Source organism: Phascolarctos cinereus, unplaced genomic scaffold, assembly GCF_003287225.1.
Source record: "Phascolarctos cinereus isolate Bilbo 61053 unplaced genomic scaffold, phaCin_HiC Scaffold_726;HRSCAF=1367, whole genome shotgun sequence".
In the NCBI taxonomy this organism is placed as follows: domain Eukaryota; kingdom Metazoa; phylum Chordata; class Mammalia; order Diprotodontia; family Phascolarctidae; genus Phascolarctos; species Phascolarctos cinereus.
This window is the reverse complement of record NW_027556098.1, coordinates 255,679,934-255,695,296: the sequence shown is the minus strand read 5'-3', so window position 1 is coordinate 255,695,296 and position 15,363 is coordinate 255,679,934. Positions and strand designations below refer to the sequence as shown.

Sequence of the window (15,363 nt, the reverse complement as noted above, 5' to 3'; positions counted from 1 at the left end):
ATGAAAAGGTGCCAAATTCCCCTGGTCACAGTCATCTCATCTCTCTCTAATTGTTTTTTTTTCTTTTTTTGTCCACTGGCTTTTTCTCTGTTCTCTATAAATGTGTTCAGGTCTCCTATCCCCTCAAGTTATTACCCTGTCCGTAGCCAAATTTGTACAAAAACAAAATCTTTTATGTTTGTTGCCGCGACTTCTCTTATATTCTGACTTGCGACATCACCATTCAGCTAAAATTAATTGCCAAATCTAATGCCCTTTGCTCGGGCTTCATCATTCTGTATATGCCCATCTTCATAGCAGTTGACACTGTTGACCACTTTCCCCATCTGGATGGTCTCTCCTGGTTCTCCTTGGTCTACTTTGCTGGATCATCATCTATGTATGTATCCATATACACATGGTATATGTAATCTCTCCTACACTCTCTTTTCTTTTCTCTCTACATTTTCCTCATTTGCTCACTCTTATCAGCTCCCAAGGTTTCCAGTTATCATCCCAGATCTGTATATCTAGCTCTCGTATCTCTTCTTAGCTCCAATCTTCTATCACCAATGGCCTATTATATATTTTGAACTGTTCCTTATAGGCATCTGAAACTTAATTTGTCCAAAACAGAACTCGTTATCCTTCCTCTCAAACCTTCCTCCAAGCTTCTCTATTACTATCATCACCATACTTCGAGTTAGCCAGATTCTTGTTCTTGGTCCATCCTTGAGTTGTCACTCTCACTGCAATATCCACTCTAATGATAAATCTTGTCATTTCTAGCTCCACTGTGCTCAGCTGAGCAGGTACTTTAAAGAGCCCTTCCCCCTAATCCTCTTGACACTCTTCCTTTCCTTTTCCCATTGGATGCTTTCCCCCTTATCCCTCCTCCTCTCCCTTATCCTCCTTTCCTTCGTGCCTTTGTACTACCTGTAAGGACTCCTTCATTTAAAAAGAAGTTTGTGGAACCTCTCTATGTCACTTCTTACTGGTAGTAGTAGAAACCTGACGAATGATGCCACAGATCTCTAAGGTGGTAGGGCAGCGTCTCCAGTTTCAACATGAGTTCTGCTCTCTGCTTAAGCTGGAGGGGATAAGCATAGGGTGGGGGTAAAGAAGTCACAGGTTACCAGTCCTTTTCCCCTCCTCAGTAGATAACCTTAGAAATAGTACTCTCTCCTTATTTCTGTCCTTCTAGTCACCAAGGTTGCATTATTGGAGTCATATTTGATTTTTATTTCTCCCTTGTCCCCTATATCTCATCATTTGCCAAAGCTCTTCAATTCTGTCTCCACATTTTCCCTTATACAGGCAAACCTCATTTTATTGTATGTCACTTTATTGCACTTTGCAGATACTGTGTTTTTTTTGTTTTGTTTTGCTTTTTACAAATTGAAGGTTTGTGGCAACCCTATATCCAGCAAGTCTGTTTGGGCCATTTTTTCACCAACATGTGCTCACATCATACCTTTGTGTCACATTTTGGTAATTCTTTTTTTTTCCACATTTTGGTAATTCTTGCAATATTTCAAACTTTTTCATTATTTTTGTATCTCTTGTGGTGGTCTCTGATCAGTGATCATTGATGTTACTATTGTAATTGTTTTGGGGTACCATGAACTCTGTCCATAGTGGATGGCAAACTTAATCGATAAATTTTGTGTATGTTCTGACTGCTCCATTGACTGGCTGTTCCCCCATTTCTTTCCCTCTCCTTGGGCCTTCCTGTCCCTGAGATACAACAATGTTGAAATTAGGCCAATTAATGACCCTACAATGGCCTCTAAGTATTCAAGTGAAAGGAAGAGTCAATTCATGTGGCAAACTTCCTTGTCTTATTTTAAGAAATTGCCATAGCCGCCCCAACCTTTAGCAACCACCACCCTGATTAGTTGGCAGCCATCAACATTGAGGCAAGACCCTCCACCAACAAAAGGATTATGACTCATTGAATGCTCAGATTTTGGTTAGCAATTTTTTAGCAATAAAGTATTTTTAAACTAATGTATATACATTGGGGTTTTTTTTTAGAAATAATATTATTGCATACTTAATAGACTACACTATTGCACAAACATAAATTTTATGTGCACTGGAAAACCAAAAAATTTGTGTGACTCACTTTATTGCAATATTTGCTTCATTGTGGTGGTCTGGAACCAAACTAGCAATATCTCTAAGGTATGTCTGTATTTATTCACTTTTCACCTAGATCAGTGGTTCTCAAACTTTTTGGTCTAAATATCCTTTTATGCTTTTAAATAATTATTAGGACCTTTTGAGACTTTTTTAAATGTAAATATCTGTTCATGTTTAGCATATTAGAAATTAAAGGTCTTAATAAAATAGTTTTAACTATGTGGATCCTCGAAAGGATTTCAGGGACATAAAAGTGTCCCTAGGCCACACTTTGGGAACTGCTTATCTAGACTATTAGAATATCCTGTAATAGGTCTTCCAGTCTCAAAACTCTCCCCTCCCTAGTCCATCCTCCAAAAACACAGGTCTGGCTATATGACTTCCTTGCTCAAAAAGCCCCATTGGCTCTCTATTACTTCTAGGAGCAAATACAAATTTTGCTGGCTGGCATTTACAAACGATTGTCATTACATACTATTTTCTTTCACACACTGTACAACCCATTCATTCTGTTCTACTGGCTATTCCTCATACATGACATTATTATCTCCATGCTTTTGTATGGACTATTTCCTTGGTCTGGAATGTACTTCAACCTTCACCTTCTTATAATTCTTAGCTTCTTTCAAAAATCAGTGCAAGTACAACCTCTTACAAGAAGCTTTTCATGATCCTACTCAATCAGCAGTTAATCCACCCCCCCTCCAAAAAAAAACCCCACACCTTGTATTAACTTGATTTATTTTTTGTTTTTTCATACTTTCTCTTGCCCTGATAGAATATAAATTCCTTAAGGTCAAGGCTTTCCCCCCCCCCCCCTTTTCCAGGGCTTAGCACAATCCTTGGCATGTAGTGAGAGCTTTATTGAATTGGGTTGAATGATCCAGATTTACTCTACTCCTTTGAATCTTTTCAGAGGCTGCCAAAAGAGCCTTTGATGACCCTGATTTTAAGATTTGGAAACAGAAGCCTGTAGCAATATGCTACTTTTTTTCTCCCTGAAGTATTGGGGCTGATTCCAGGCCTCACATATGTGTCATCTTTTTATAAAGGGCTCACATAAACAGCATCCAAGTATAAGCTGGCATTTTGGGTGTTTGCCCTCGTTTACCATTCGGATATAACCTATCATGGCCTTAGGTCAGGGACTATATTTTGCCTTTCTTTATGTACTCAGTTCTTAGCACAGTGCCTGACACATGGAAAGTGCTTATTAAATGTTTGTTGACTGATTGGTCCTGTGTCACTCTTTTTTTGAACAGTCTGAAGAAGTCAAGTCACATCTAGGGTAACGTAAATATTTAGAGTAAGGTTTTCCAAACTGTGTTCTACAGAACTCTTTTTTTTTCCCCAATGAGTAGTGGGGCATCATGGGAAACATCAAGGTAGCAATATTTTCCCCTCCATACATATCAAAAATAATTTTTCTGTTCTATATTTTTCCATGTGAATATAGGTTTAATATCTTTCTTTTATTTTGCTCCAAAATTACCCTGACCCTTGTGGAAAAGCATTTATCCTTTTTATGAATGTATTTCAAATCCCAATAGGAGCTATTCACCAACTGATAAATAATCAAAGGATATAAACAGGCAGTTCAGAGGAAGAAAAAACTACCAGTAGTCATGTAAAAATGCTCAGAATCACCAATAATTAGAGAAATGCTAATTAAAACAATCATATGGTACCACTTTATTCCTATCAGATTGGCTGACATGACAGAAAAGAAAAATGACAAATAGTGGGAGAGATAGATATACTAATGCACTTTTGGTGGAGTTGTGAACTGGTCCAACCATTCTGGAGAACAAAATTGTGCATGCCTTTGACTCAGCAATACTGCTATGCTACTAGGTTTACCTAAGGAGGTAAAAGAAAAAGGAAAGGGGCACATATATACAAAAATATTTAAGCAGTTATTTTGTGGTGGCAAAGCACTGGAGACTGAAGGCACACCCATCACCTGGGGAATAGCTGAACAAGTTAGAGCAAATGAATGTAAAGGAATACTGTTGCACTGTAAGAAATGATAAAGGGGATGGTTTCAGAAAACACTTGGGAAGACTTCAGTGAACTGATGCAAAGTGAAGTGAGTGGAACCAGAAGACTATTGTAGGAAGTAAAGATGATCATCTGTGAAAGGCTTAGTAACTGTTCAATACAGTTGCCCACCACAACTCCGAAGAGCTCATGATGTAAAATGTTATTCACCACCAGATGGAGAACTGGTGGTCTGGCAAGGCAGATTTAAGTATATTTCTTTTTCTTGATTTTTTTTTTAATATCGCTAATGCAGAAATATGTTTTTCATGGCTTCTTATGTATAGTGGGCATTAATTTCTTGCCTTCTCAATGGGTAGGGGAGAGAGTGATGAATGTTATAGTTGTAGGTGCCAATGTATGTTTGTTACAATTTTAAGGCAATGTAAAGTTCTTAATATGTAGAGCTGTAGACTAGAAGTAAATGTTATTGACAACATTATTTTCAGATAAACATCTCTAAAGGAACTCACTTATTGATTTTACAGAACATAAAACTTACTATGGATTTCTGAAAGCAGCTTTAGGATATTTAGCCTTTTTGAAGTAACTGAAAAGTCCTTTGTCTTCTGTTTATTAAAAAAGACCATCATATTATATATTTGTTTTAACACTTTAAACATTTACCTATCACAAGGCTCATGTTGAGGTAAGATTGTTGCAAAAATTGTATTTTTTTCTTTTTTTAAGTTTTTTTTTTAATGAAGCAGTAACAATAAAGCAAAACTTTTAAGTTCAATAATCAAATTTCTAACACCATTGAATGATTGCTATCATTTAAGTTAAGTCACTAATCCCCATGATGGCCTGTGAGTTATAAAACCGGTAAAATGAAAATTTAGAAAATAGATCAAGACCTTTAAGCAAAGCGCTTAAATAATTTTCCTATGAAATTTGGAGTTCTTACTGAACCACTACAAAGTTACTCTCTTCTTCAGTACTTAAAGGATGTATGATTTCATGCCTGTGGATGCTCCCTCTGCCAGTTCACACTGCAACTACCTTACACCTGCTTTATTGAGTTTCAGTTGTCAAAAAAATTAATCACGGTCAAACTTATGGTGATGATCATCTCTGAACTTAGACTGGTCCTTAAGAATATGTTTGTGGGGGGAATAAAGTGCAAAAAGACTGGAAAAGTTGATGGTAGAGGTTTATAAATGGCTTTGAATGTCAAACAGGTGTTTATATTTCATCCTGGGATAATAGGGAGCCACTGGAGTTTATTGAGGTGGAGGAGGGAGAATTGACATGATCAGCCCTGGGCTTTAGAAAGATCACTTTTAACAGCTGATTGGAGGGTAATTTGTAGTGGGGAAAGACTTATGGCATGGAAAACAATCAGCAGACTTGCAGCAGGCTGTTAGAGAAGGGGGCGTACAAAGGTAAAATCAATAGGCCTTGGCAATAGATTGGCTAGGGTGGGTGAGAGAGTGAGGGATTAAGGATGACACCTAGTTTGTGAGGCTGAGTGACTGGGAAGATGATAATACCCTCCAGACTAATAGGGAAGTTAAGAAGAGGAGAGATTTTGCAGAGAAAGATAATTAGTTCAGTTTTGGAAATGTTGTGTTTACACTATCTATGGCATATCCAGTTTGAGATGTCTAATAGGCAGTTGGAAATGTGAGACTGGAGGTCAGGAAAGAGGTTAGGGCTGGATAAGAATGATTCAGAATCATCAGCATAGAGATAATTGAATCACTGGGAGGTGATGAAATTGCTAAGTAGTATAGTATAAAGGGAAAGAGAAGAGGGGCGAGGACAGTTCTGCGGGGGACACCCCAGGTTAGCTGTCATGAGCTAGATGAAGATCTAGAAAAGAAGACTTAAGAAAGAGTACTCAGGTAGAAGGAGAACCAGGGGAGAGTAGTGTCCTCAAAGCCTAGAGAGAAGAGAATGTCAAGAAGAGGGTGATCAGCATTTCAAAGGTTTCAGAAAGTTCAAGAAAAATGAGGATTGAGAAAAGGCCATTCATTAGCTTTGACAATTGTAGAGATTTGAAATTAGCTGAATGGTCAGACTGTGGGTAGTTGTTAACTGATATCCAGTTAGGTGGTCATCTCCAAGAAAGTGCCCTGGGAATCTGTGTTTGACACTGTGCTTTTTAATATTTTTATCACTGACTCAGATAAAGCAAGGATTACATCTTTATCAATGTGCAGGTGACATAAAGTTGGGTGATATAACCAACACTGAATTACAGAGACAGGATTAAAAAAGCCCTTGTCTAGAACTTTGCAACTTATTGAAAAAGGTGAAATTTATTAAAGATAAAGTCTTACATTTGACTTCAAAAAAGCAACTTCAGAAGTCAAGATGTGGCCAGTATGGCTCCTCAACACTTTTTAAAATATCTTAAGGTAGATATTGGTGGGCTACAAGTTCAATATTAAGTCAGCATGATGTGACAGCCAGATAAGTTAATGCCATCTTGAGCTACACTGAGGGTCATAGCTTCCATGAGTAAATGATGATGATCCTGTTGTCAGGTTGTTTTTTAGTAAGATCACATCTAGAATAGTGTGTTCATTTCTGGGCACTACAGTGTTAGGAATAATATTGGTGAGCTAGAGAATATCAGAGGAGAGCAGTGCCATGTGAGGATCAGTCAGAAGACGATTGGGAGAAGACTCAGGCCACTCAGTGGAAGTTGCAAAGATACAAATTTATTATTGATGTATAAGACAGCTTCTTAATAATTGAAAGTGGAATGGAATGTCTTGGGAGGTGATGCGTTCCCCTTCATTGGAGTCCTTTGTGCAGAGGCCGGATGACCACTTGTCAGTTATAGCAGGGATTGTTTTTCAGATGTAGGTAAGACAAAAGGGCCCGATCTGTTTCAATTTTGAAACCCTGTAGTTCTATGAAATCATTCATATTTAGTTTTGTCCTATTAAAACCCAGAATATTCTCTCTAGTTTTCAGTAATGAGAACAAATGACCAAGTTCAATGAGCCAACAACTGTGCTTGCTATATACAAAGCAAACTGGAAAGCCTGAACAAAAATAAACAGTTTAGTGAATGGATTGGAGGGAAAGGTCAGCTCTGTTGATTGCCAAACTCCTCTGATTTTACCCCCTGCTCCCAAAAGGTTAAGGTGGAGTGAGGGGAAGGGGGCAAGGTAGGGATTTGTATTCCCAGTGCCTAGCTTAACATTGTCCTTTGGATATAGACATTTAATATGGTGAAGTCCAAAGACAAAAATGAAAACAATCCCAGCATTCCAGAAAGCTTACCATATACTTAGGGGAAATAATTTATACATATATAGGTGTATACAAAATAGATATGAGGTGATTCTGAGAGGGACAAGCAGCCCAATAGATACTTGCTTTTGATTCTGGTGGTACTAAGCTTAGGCCTTAATATATTCTCTGGTAGAACAGCCCTGGATGGGTTCCTTTATTCAATCAATAAGTGTTTATTAATTGTCTGTTTTGTGAAAGGCATTATATAGGATGGACACTGGGAATACAAAGACAAAAGTAAAACTATACCTACCCTCCCTCCCACCCCACCTTTCCCTTTTGGGAGCTGCAGGGATGATCAGATGAGTTAGACAGCCAACAAGAGTTGACCTCTTGGGGCAGCTAGGTTGTGAAGTGGATAGAGTTCTGGCCTTGGAGTCAGGAGGACCTGAGTTCAAATCCAGCCCCAGACACTTGATACTTACTAGCTGTGTGACCCTGAGCAAGTCACTTAACCCCAATTGCCTCACAAAAAGAAAAAAAAAGAGTTGACTTCTCCCTTCAATCCACTAACTAAAAACTCTGTTCACCCTTTTTCAGTCTTTCCAGTTTGCTTTGTATATAGCTAACACAGTCGTTAGCCCACTGAATTTGCTCATCTGTTCACATTATAGAAAACTAGAGGGGATATAATGAGCCAAATTTTCTTTCCAATTTGCTTTATATATAGCAAACATAGTTATTGGCTCATTGAGCTGTTCATCTGTTCATAATTACCAAAAATGAGAGGGAATATTGAGTATAACATTCTACATATTCTGGTTTTAAGCTTGGATTTCTCCTTTTGTGGATGGGGAAACTGAGGTTCAAAGAGCTGAGATGACTTTCCCAAGTTCACAAAAGCAAACAGCTAGGATTTGAACCCCTGTCTTCTTGACTTCTCGTCAGGTGTCCTTTGTATTATACCACATTGCCACTGTGTACAAAGTTACTTTTATTTTCAACAATTTTTTCAGGGTTTTTTTTGTTTGTTTTTTTAATGTAATAAGACCCAAACTCCTAGTTGAAATCAAAAGCTAGTAATGTACTAGAGGATACATAGGCAGCTAGGGAAAAAACATACCACCAAACTTTTAGGTTGAAAACAAAAATGTCATAAGCAAAATATACCAAATTAACTGATTTATAACCCAGACACATGTATTCTTCATGTGGTTTTTACATTTCAAACTCTCCCCTCTTTTAAACTTCCCTGTTACTGTTGAGGGCACCACCATCTTCCTAGTCCCCCAGGCTTACAACCTAGGAGGCATGCTGGACTTCCCACTATTTCTTATCTCTCCCCTCCCCCCACATCCAAGCTGTTGCCAAGATCTGTCAATTTCACTTCTGTAACATCTTTAGAATATGTCTCCTCTCTGGTACTGCCAACATCCTTGGGCCTTTTAATGGAGGCCTCAGAGTGGATTGGCTTTAACCCTCAATAAATTTGTATTTTTGTAGAAGAAATCTAAACATCAAGTTAATGAATCATTAGCACAAGGGCTATTTGTCAGCTGCAGAGTTCCATAGGCTGGAGAGCTTCAGAGGATTTGCCCTTACAAGTCAGCTGAATCAGTTAGAGGGCCCAGATGGAGATTGCCCTCTGTTTCTTTTTAGGTAACTGAATTGGGAAGTTATGCATACTTGGATTTATAAAGATGTTTTCCTTTATAGGCAGCTCCCTGATATTAGTAGACAGCAAGTAAAGGGGTAAACTTTTTCCAAGATGAATTTGGTCAACTGGGTTTATGCCCTGTTTTTGTAACCTCTCTACTTCATAGCAAATACCTAACTTTTAGGGAGTCCCACCTGAAGATGCACCAGGCTTTAGCTAGGGGCCTTCTATGCTACACTAATAAATAAGCTGGAGCGATTGGTGAAGTTCAAATGGGAAATGGGGTTAGTCCCAGCAGCTCCCTGGATAAATAGGAGTAAATAAATAGGATAAATAAACTATACCAATAGGTTCTTGGGGGACCATTAGAGGAGGAATCATGCCCACTGCCAAGTCAGGTGGGTAGAGGTGATCTTCTTTCCTAGAAGGTGTAGATTTTGTTATGTTACATGGATAAGAAAGTGATTGGTGATTAGCCTATGGTATATACTAAAGAGCTTAGTTCATTTAAAAAAAAAAAGGAAACGTTGATAACAAAGACCTAGGATGACTGGTAAAAAACAATTCATGCCAGACTAAGCTTCTTTTCTTTTTTTTTTAAATAACAAATTTAAACAGGGGAGATCTGTAAGTGTAGTTTATGTGTAGTAGAGCAAAGAATTTGTTTAAAGTATCCCAAGCTGCTCTTATGGAGGAGATGGAGAGATATGGACTAGATGTATGGTTTTTGAATGCCTTATTTTCTTTTAACTCTCAACTAAAGTGCGCCTCCTCCATAAACCCTTCTCTGATTTCTCTTCAACCATAAATTCTGCTCAAATTTTATTAGATTGCTTCATCTTGATCTCTTCTTTTGTCCTGTCACTTCTTACCTTGTACTTATTTGTGTACATGCCATTTCCATCTTTTATATAGTAAATTCCCTGAGACCATAGAGGCTTTCACTTTTATTGTCTTGAACCCAGCACTCTTAGTAAATGTTTATTGAGCTGGATGGAATTGGCTTGTTCTATTCTAGAGTAGTATATAGTATGTCATTTATAGGGTCATGAGATCAAAGATTCAAAGCTGGAAGAAGGGACCTTTTAAGCACCTAGTCCAACCATCCTTTCAGATGAAAAAATTGAGGCTCAGAGAGATTAAGTGCTTTTTGTGGAGTGACCCAGTTAATAGAAGTCAGGCTGGATTTGAACCTAGCTCTTCACATCTCCCAGTTCAGCACTCTGTCCATTAGGCTGTACTGCCTCTCAAAATTTATAGTACCCACTACTCCCAAGTGATCTAACATCCCATATAGGCTTAAACCTACATAGCTTCCACTATCAGACACGATCAGATATTTTCAGGTGATATAACTTCTCTTGCTTCATCTTTAAAATTAGGGAGTTGGACTAGATGAGGTATCTTCCAACTCTCCATCTATGACCTCGTGATTTTATTCTCTTTCATGAAATGCTGGCTCCATGATGAACCAGCTGACCTACAATAAACTAAAGTGTATGTATAAGCAATTTTAGATGTTTATGGTCACACATGGATGAATCTTAGGAGGAACATTGGTAAGAATACCTCTTAAAAGGCAGTTATTGAACCCTATCACAGTTAAAAGTGTATGCATTTATGGCATTTAAGAAACTGGCTACGTTCTGGTATCATTTTCCAGAAGAAAATAAAAATTAAAAATGAGCATGTCAGTATTCACTAACAGAAAAATCTTTGTCACGTAGTATTTTTTTTTCAAGCATATTATAGAAAGGGCATCGGGCTAAGAATCAAGTTTTAATCATAGTTTTATTTTTAATTTGTTTTGTTTCCTGGGGCAATCACTTTGGTCTTAGTCACTTCATTTCTAAAATTAGATGCTTAGAATAAATTTTATCTTGTCCTTTCCATTCCTAGAGTTTTACAATTCTATGAATTTCTAACCTCTGGAGCTTTATGGCAAACAAAGAGTAATAGCTCAGTAATATTCTTTCTTTTTGATATCAAAAACAGATCTTGGGGGCAGCTAGGTGGCACAGTGAATAGAGCACTGGCCCTAGAGTCAGGAGGACCTGAGTTCAAATGTGGCCTCAGGTACTTGATATTTACTAGCTGTGTGATCCTGGGCAAGTCACTTAACTCCATTGCCTAGCCCCCCCCCCAAAAAAAAAACCAGATCTTTATTTTTTTGTAGCTGAATGGTATTATCTTGTATGGTATTGAATCTTTTGCAGTGGCAGTATAGAGGCTTTATTAGTATAGTAGAGGATTAGGAGACCCTATTGTATTGAGTAAACACAATTGAAATAAAAATATTCAATGTGATCTTTAGGATTATTCCCCCCCCCTTTTGTGTTCTAGTACAGTTGTAATATTTAGCAAACTACGGCCATATTGAATGAATAAGCCTATCAGGGTAAACTGGGGAGAAAATTGAAAATTAAGTATTTTAATGAATATGTCTACTTGGAATTATTAGCATTTTTAAAAACCACTCTTAGTTGTGGGATAAGTCAGTGATTTTAAAAATGAGATTTTAAAATTGAATGAGTAGTTTTCTTAGTTTGTACTTTTAAATTCTAGTTTAATTTTTTTTTAAAGAAAAATCATTATTTTCACAAGATTTTCTGCAGTTTACTTGGGAGAGATTTGCATGAAACTTATTTGCTCTTTCATATTGACTCATATTTGAAAGATTTATGTAAATCATGCAGGATGTTTTTATTTGACTAAAGGACTTAGAAGAAAATGATACACTAGTCTGTAAGCCCCCTGAGGGCAAGGACCATTTTGTTTTTGTCTTTGTTATCCCCAGCATCTAGCACAGGGCTTTGTCACATGGTAGCTATTTAATAAATGCTTGCTGAATTGAATTATCAGCTTCCTATTAAATAGTTCACTAGGAATATGTAAGTGAAAACAATGGCTGTTTAAGAAATTCAGATAAGTCTTAGCTCTACTTATGGAAAAGGAAAAAGAAAAACTTTGTTTTGGATAATCATAATGTTCTCAATAGTATATATCCACAAATAAACATTTCTTTGGTGATCTGAATTCAATTGACAGTTTTGTAAATTAGTATTTTTTAAATTTCAAGTGGATTTTTATTTGTACTGGCATGTTGTCTACTTAAAAACATACAAATATTTTGTTTCCGCAGAAACCTGCTAATATTTTAGTTATGGGTGAAGGTCCTGAGCGAGGAAGAGTAAAAATTGGTATGTTATATCTTTGTTAAGTCACAGTGCTACACATTTTTAGAGTTTTTAAGAGGAGTTATATTACTTTGAAAAAATGTTTTACAATGATACACATATGTTCATATGGTGGAAATGATTTTTAAAGAACATTTATTCAAATTGAAAATGTTTTCACGTTCATGAAAGGTACCAGATAGGCCTGGAGATTGAAGCATTCTTTTCATGAAGCAGGCAGTGGATGTTTCCCCAGAAACCTATTTCTTCATTATATATAACCTGTACAGGTTATTTAATGTAGAAACTGGATTCACCTCTACTCATATGACTAGTTAGTGCTAGCTCTCATTATGTATCGTGTGATAGAACAAAACACATACCAAGACCCATCAATTCTATTCATCGAGGGCAATAGAATTATAAATACACTTGTTTTTCTGTAGACTAAGGCTGGATTAAAAGCTACAATTTCTTGCTAAAAGTCTGTTAACCAGCCATTTGTGCCTGATAGGTTAAAATAATAAATTCTAAAACAGTCTATCTTTTAAAAATATACTGGTGTGTTTGTCTTTTTGAAAGCAAATAAATAACACAAGTATTCTATATACCCTGGGGTCTATGTACTTTAATAGCATTGTTTAATTAAAAATTAAATAATAATTCCATGTATTTCTTGATGATCTGAAGCTCTAAGGAAAGAACAAATGTGTCATTTCTCTCATTTTTCACTGTCATTTCCCTAGTCGTGTTAGTCATATATATTTAAACTATTTTATGTTTTTGTAGTAGGAAATGATGAAGCGCTTTCACAAAATTATATTTAATTTAAAATAGGAAGACTAGTAGACCTGTCTACCAAATTTAATATTTTGATTTGCAGAGTTCTGTATCAGATAATCAGCTGACAGTTTCTGCTGTACCAAAGTATGAGCTTCTCATGTCTTCACCTCTCTTAACCTGTATAATTACTTGATATTTCTTTTCAGTTGATATCAATTACATACATCCTGGCTACACAATCTAAATTTTTATGACTTAGACTGTGCAAATTTTTGATCGTATGTCCTTCATAGTAACTCTCAAATCACATCTTCTGAAGGACAGGCCACTAAGCATCTCTTTAGACCTATAGAAAATTGAGCATCAAAGAAGATGTCCATCAAATTTGATAAAGTTCCAATGTAAGCTTCTAGCAAATTAAGAAATGAGAGAACCTGCCAAGCAATACTTTTTCTAGCAAAGCTTAAGAAATAGAGAGAACTTGCCAAGCAGTACTTTTACATGTGCTCCTTAGTGTGAGATTGGGGAAGATTTTACATAAAATATTTAAATTCTTTAATTTGGTGTTATTAAACTTCTTATTAAGGTAAAAGTTCCTCAGGGGATATGGGAGGAGGTGGAGAAGCTAATGTGCGCAGATTGGCACATTTGAAAGGAAGTTACTTTTAACTGCAGTCATCTCTTGAAATATGATTATATAGAATTATAATCCTTTGCCAGATTAGTGATTACTGTATTTTCTTATTCAAATACTTTAAGTACAGTAGAACAATGCTTACTTTGTTGAAGAGCTCCATTAGGAGGGAAGCTAACCTTACTTAATAGTTCTTCAATTTTTAAAGAATACTGGGTTAAGCTTAAAAATAGTGAATAGATGTTATAGAAGTTATTTATATGTGTGTGTATCTTTGTATATATATTCAGTTCATACGTATAAATTGAATTTCAAATCTATCATAAATGACTGTAATGACTTTTGGAAAAGTCATTTAACCACTCTGGTCTTCAGTTTCATCTGTAAAATTATGGGGTTGAACTGGATGATATTTGTGATCCCTTTAAGCTTTAAAATTCTGTGCTTTAGTCATTTAAATCTGTAAATCCATGTCATCAGTGATGACATTAAAATACTCTTGCCTTTCAATCATCCATGCCAGTAAAATAGCCACAGGTAATTTAAAGTAGCAGATAATTCATCCATCTTTGTCAGAACTGTATACCACTTCCTCGCAGTTGTCACAGACAGTGTCTTCAGTAACACCAAAACCCATCTTAGGGTCATGGCGCTTTGCCTTTTTTGGCATAACAGTTGGAATCCTGCCTAGGAGAATAGGGAGAAGGACCGTGGAACTAATCTAAGCAAAGATCTGGGTGACAATGAATAGCACTCAAGGCATACAGATATCTTAAGTTGGTTGTATAAAGAACCTTATTAAGAAATAAAAGTTTTATTACTTCAAACTATTGTTCTTTTACATGAGTACTATGAAATGTTGTGTAGTCAGTAAAGCTTGTAAAAATCTATTTTCTTAATATTCAAATGGATTTGTTGTGTTGTTTTAAATTTCACAGCTGACATGGGCTTTGCACGATTATTTAATTCACCTTTGAAGCCTTTAGCAGATTTGGATCCAGTAGTTGTAACATTCTGGTACCGAGCTCCAGAGCTTCTTCTTGGAGCAAGACATTATACCAAAGCTATTGGTAAGTAGAACTCATTAAAAATTTTGTAATTGTCTTTAGAATCTAAGAGTTGGAAGGGACCTCAGAGGTCATCTAGTCCAACCTCATCCAAAGCATGAATCTTGTCTACAACATTGCCAACAATTGATCATTCGAGCTAGCCTCTATTTAAAGAAAACTGGTGATAAAAGAATTCACTCTCCCACCCAAAAGATCATTCTATTTTTTGGACAGTTCTGATTGTTAGGAGAATTTTCTTTATGTTGAACTGAATTGTTCTTCCCCATAATTTCTACTTGTTGGTCCTAGTTCTGCCTTCCAGAGCCAAATAGGAGAAGAAATTTAATCCTTCAATTATTTAACCACATTATTTTGGAAGGGCTAAGTAGTCATGATGTGGTAGATAAGATTGGAGAAGATATTCCATAAATATTGTATAGCTTAACAAAAGACTCATTGGTGCAAGGAAGAAGGAATAGGAAGCCATAAATAGGAACCTTCTATATATGTTTGGCAAAATAGACTGAAGAGTAATGTGTAATGACAGCAATTAGGTATGATAAGCTACTAAGTGAATTATTTTAAAGTTCATAGTTGAAGTGTTTTATTTTGATTTGTATATTGTTTGGGAATCACTGAAAAATTTTGAGTGGAGAATACAATGGGCAAATGATGTGAATAAAAATTAGTATGCAAGACATAGAAGAT

At 36.4% G+C, this 15,363-nt stretch overlaps 1 protein-coding gene across 6 annotated transcripts in view; it reads left to right on the top strand.

Moving 5' to 3' along the window:
* CDK8 (cyclin dependent kinase 8) overlaps positions 1-15,363 on the top strand; it is a 140,805-nt gene that overhangs the window by 109,452 nt on the left and 15,990 nt on the right. For all 6 annotated transcript variants that reach the window (XM_020997190.2, XM_078147070.1, XM_020997193.2 and 3 more), the window contains 2 exons: positions 12,156-12,213; positions 14,545-14,676. In XM_020997190.2, coding sequence (XP_020852849.1) covers positions 12,156-12,213; positions 14,545-14,676 — 190 coding nt within the window. The remainder of the gene's footprint in view (positions 1-12,155; positions 12,214-14,544; positions 14,677-15,363) is intronic.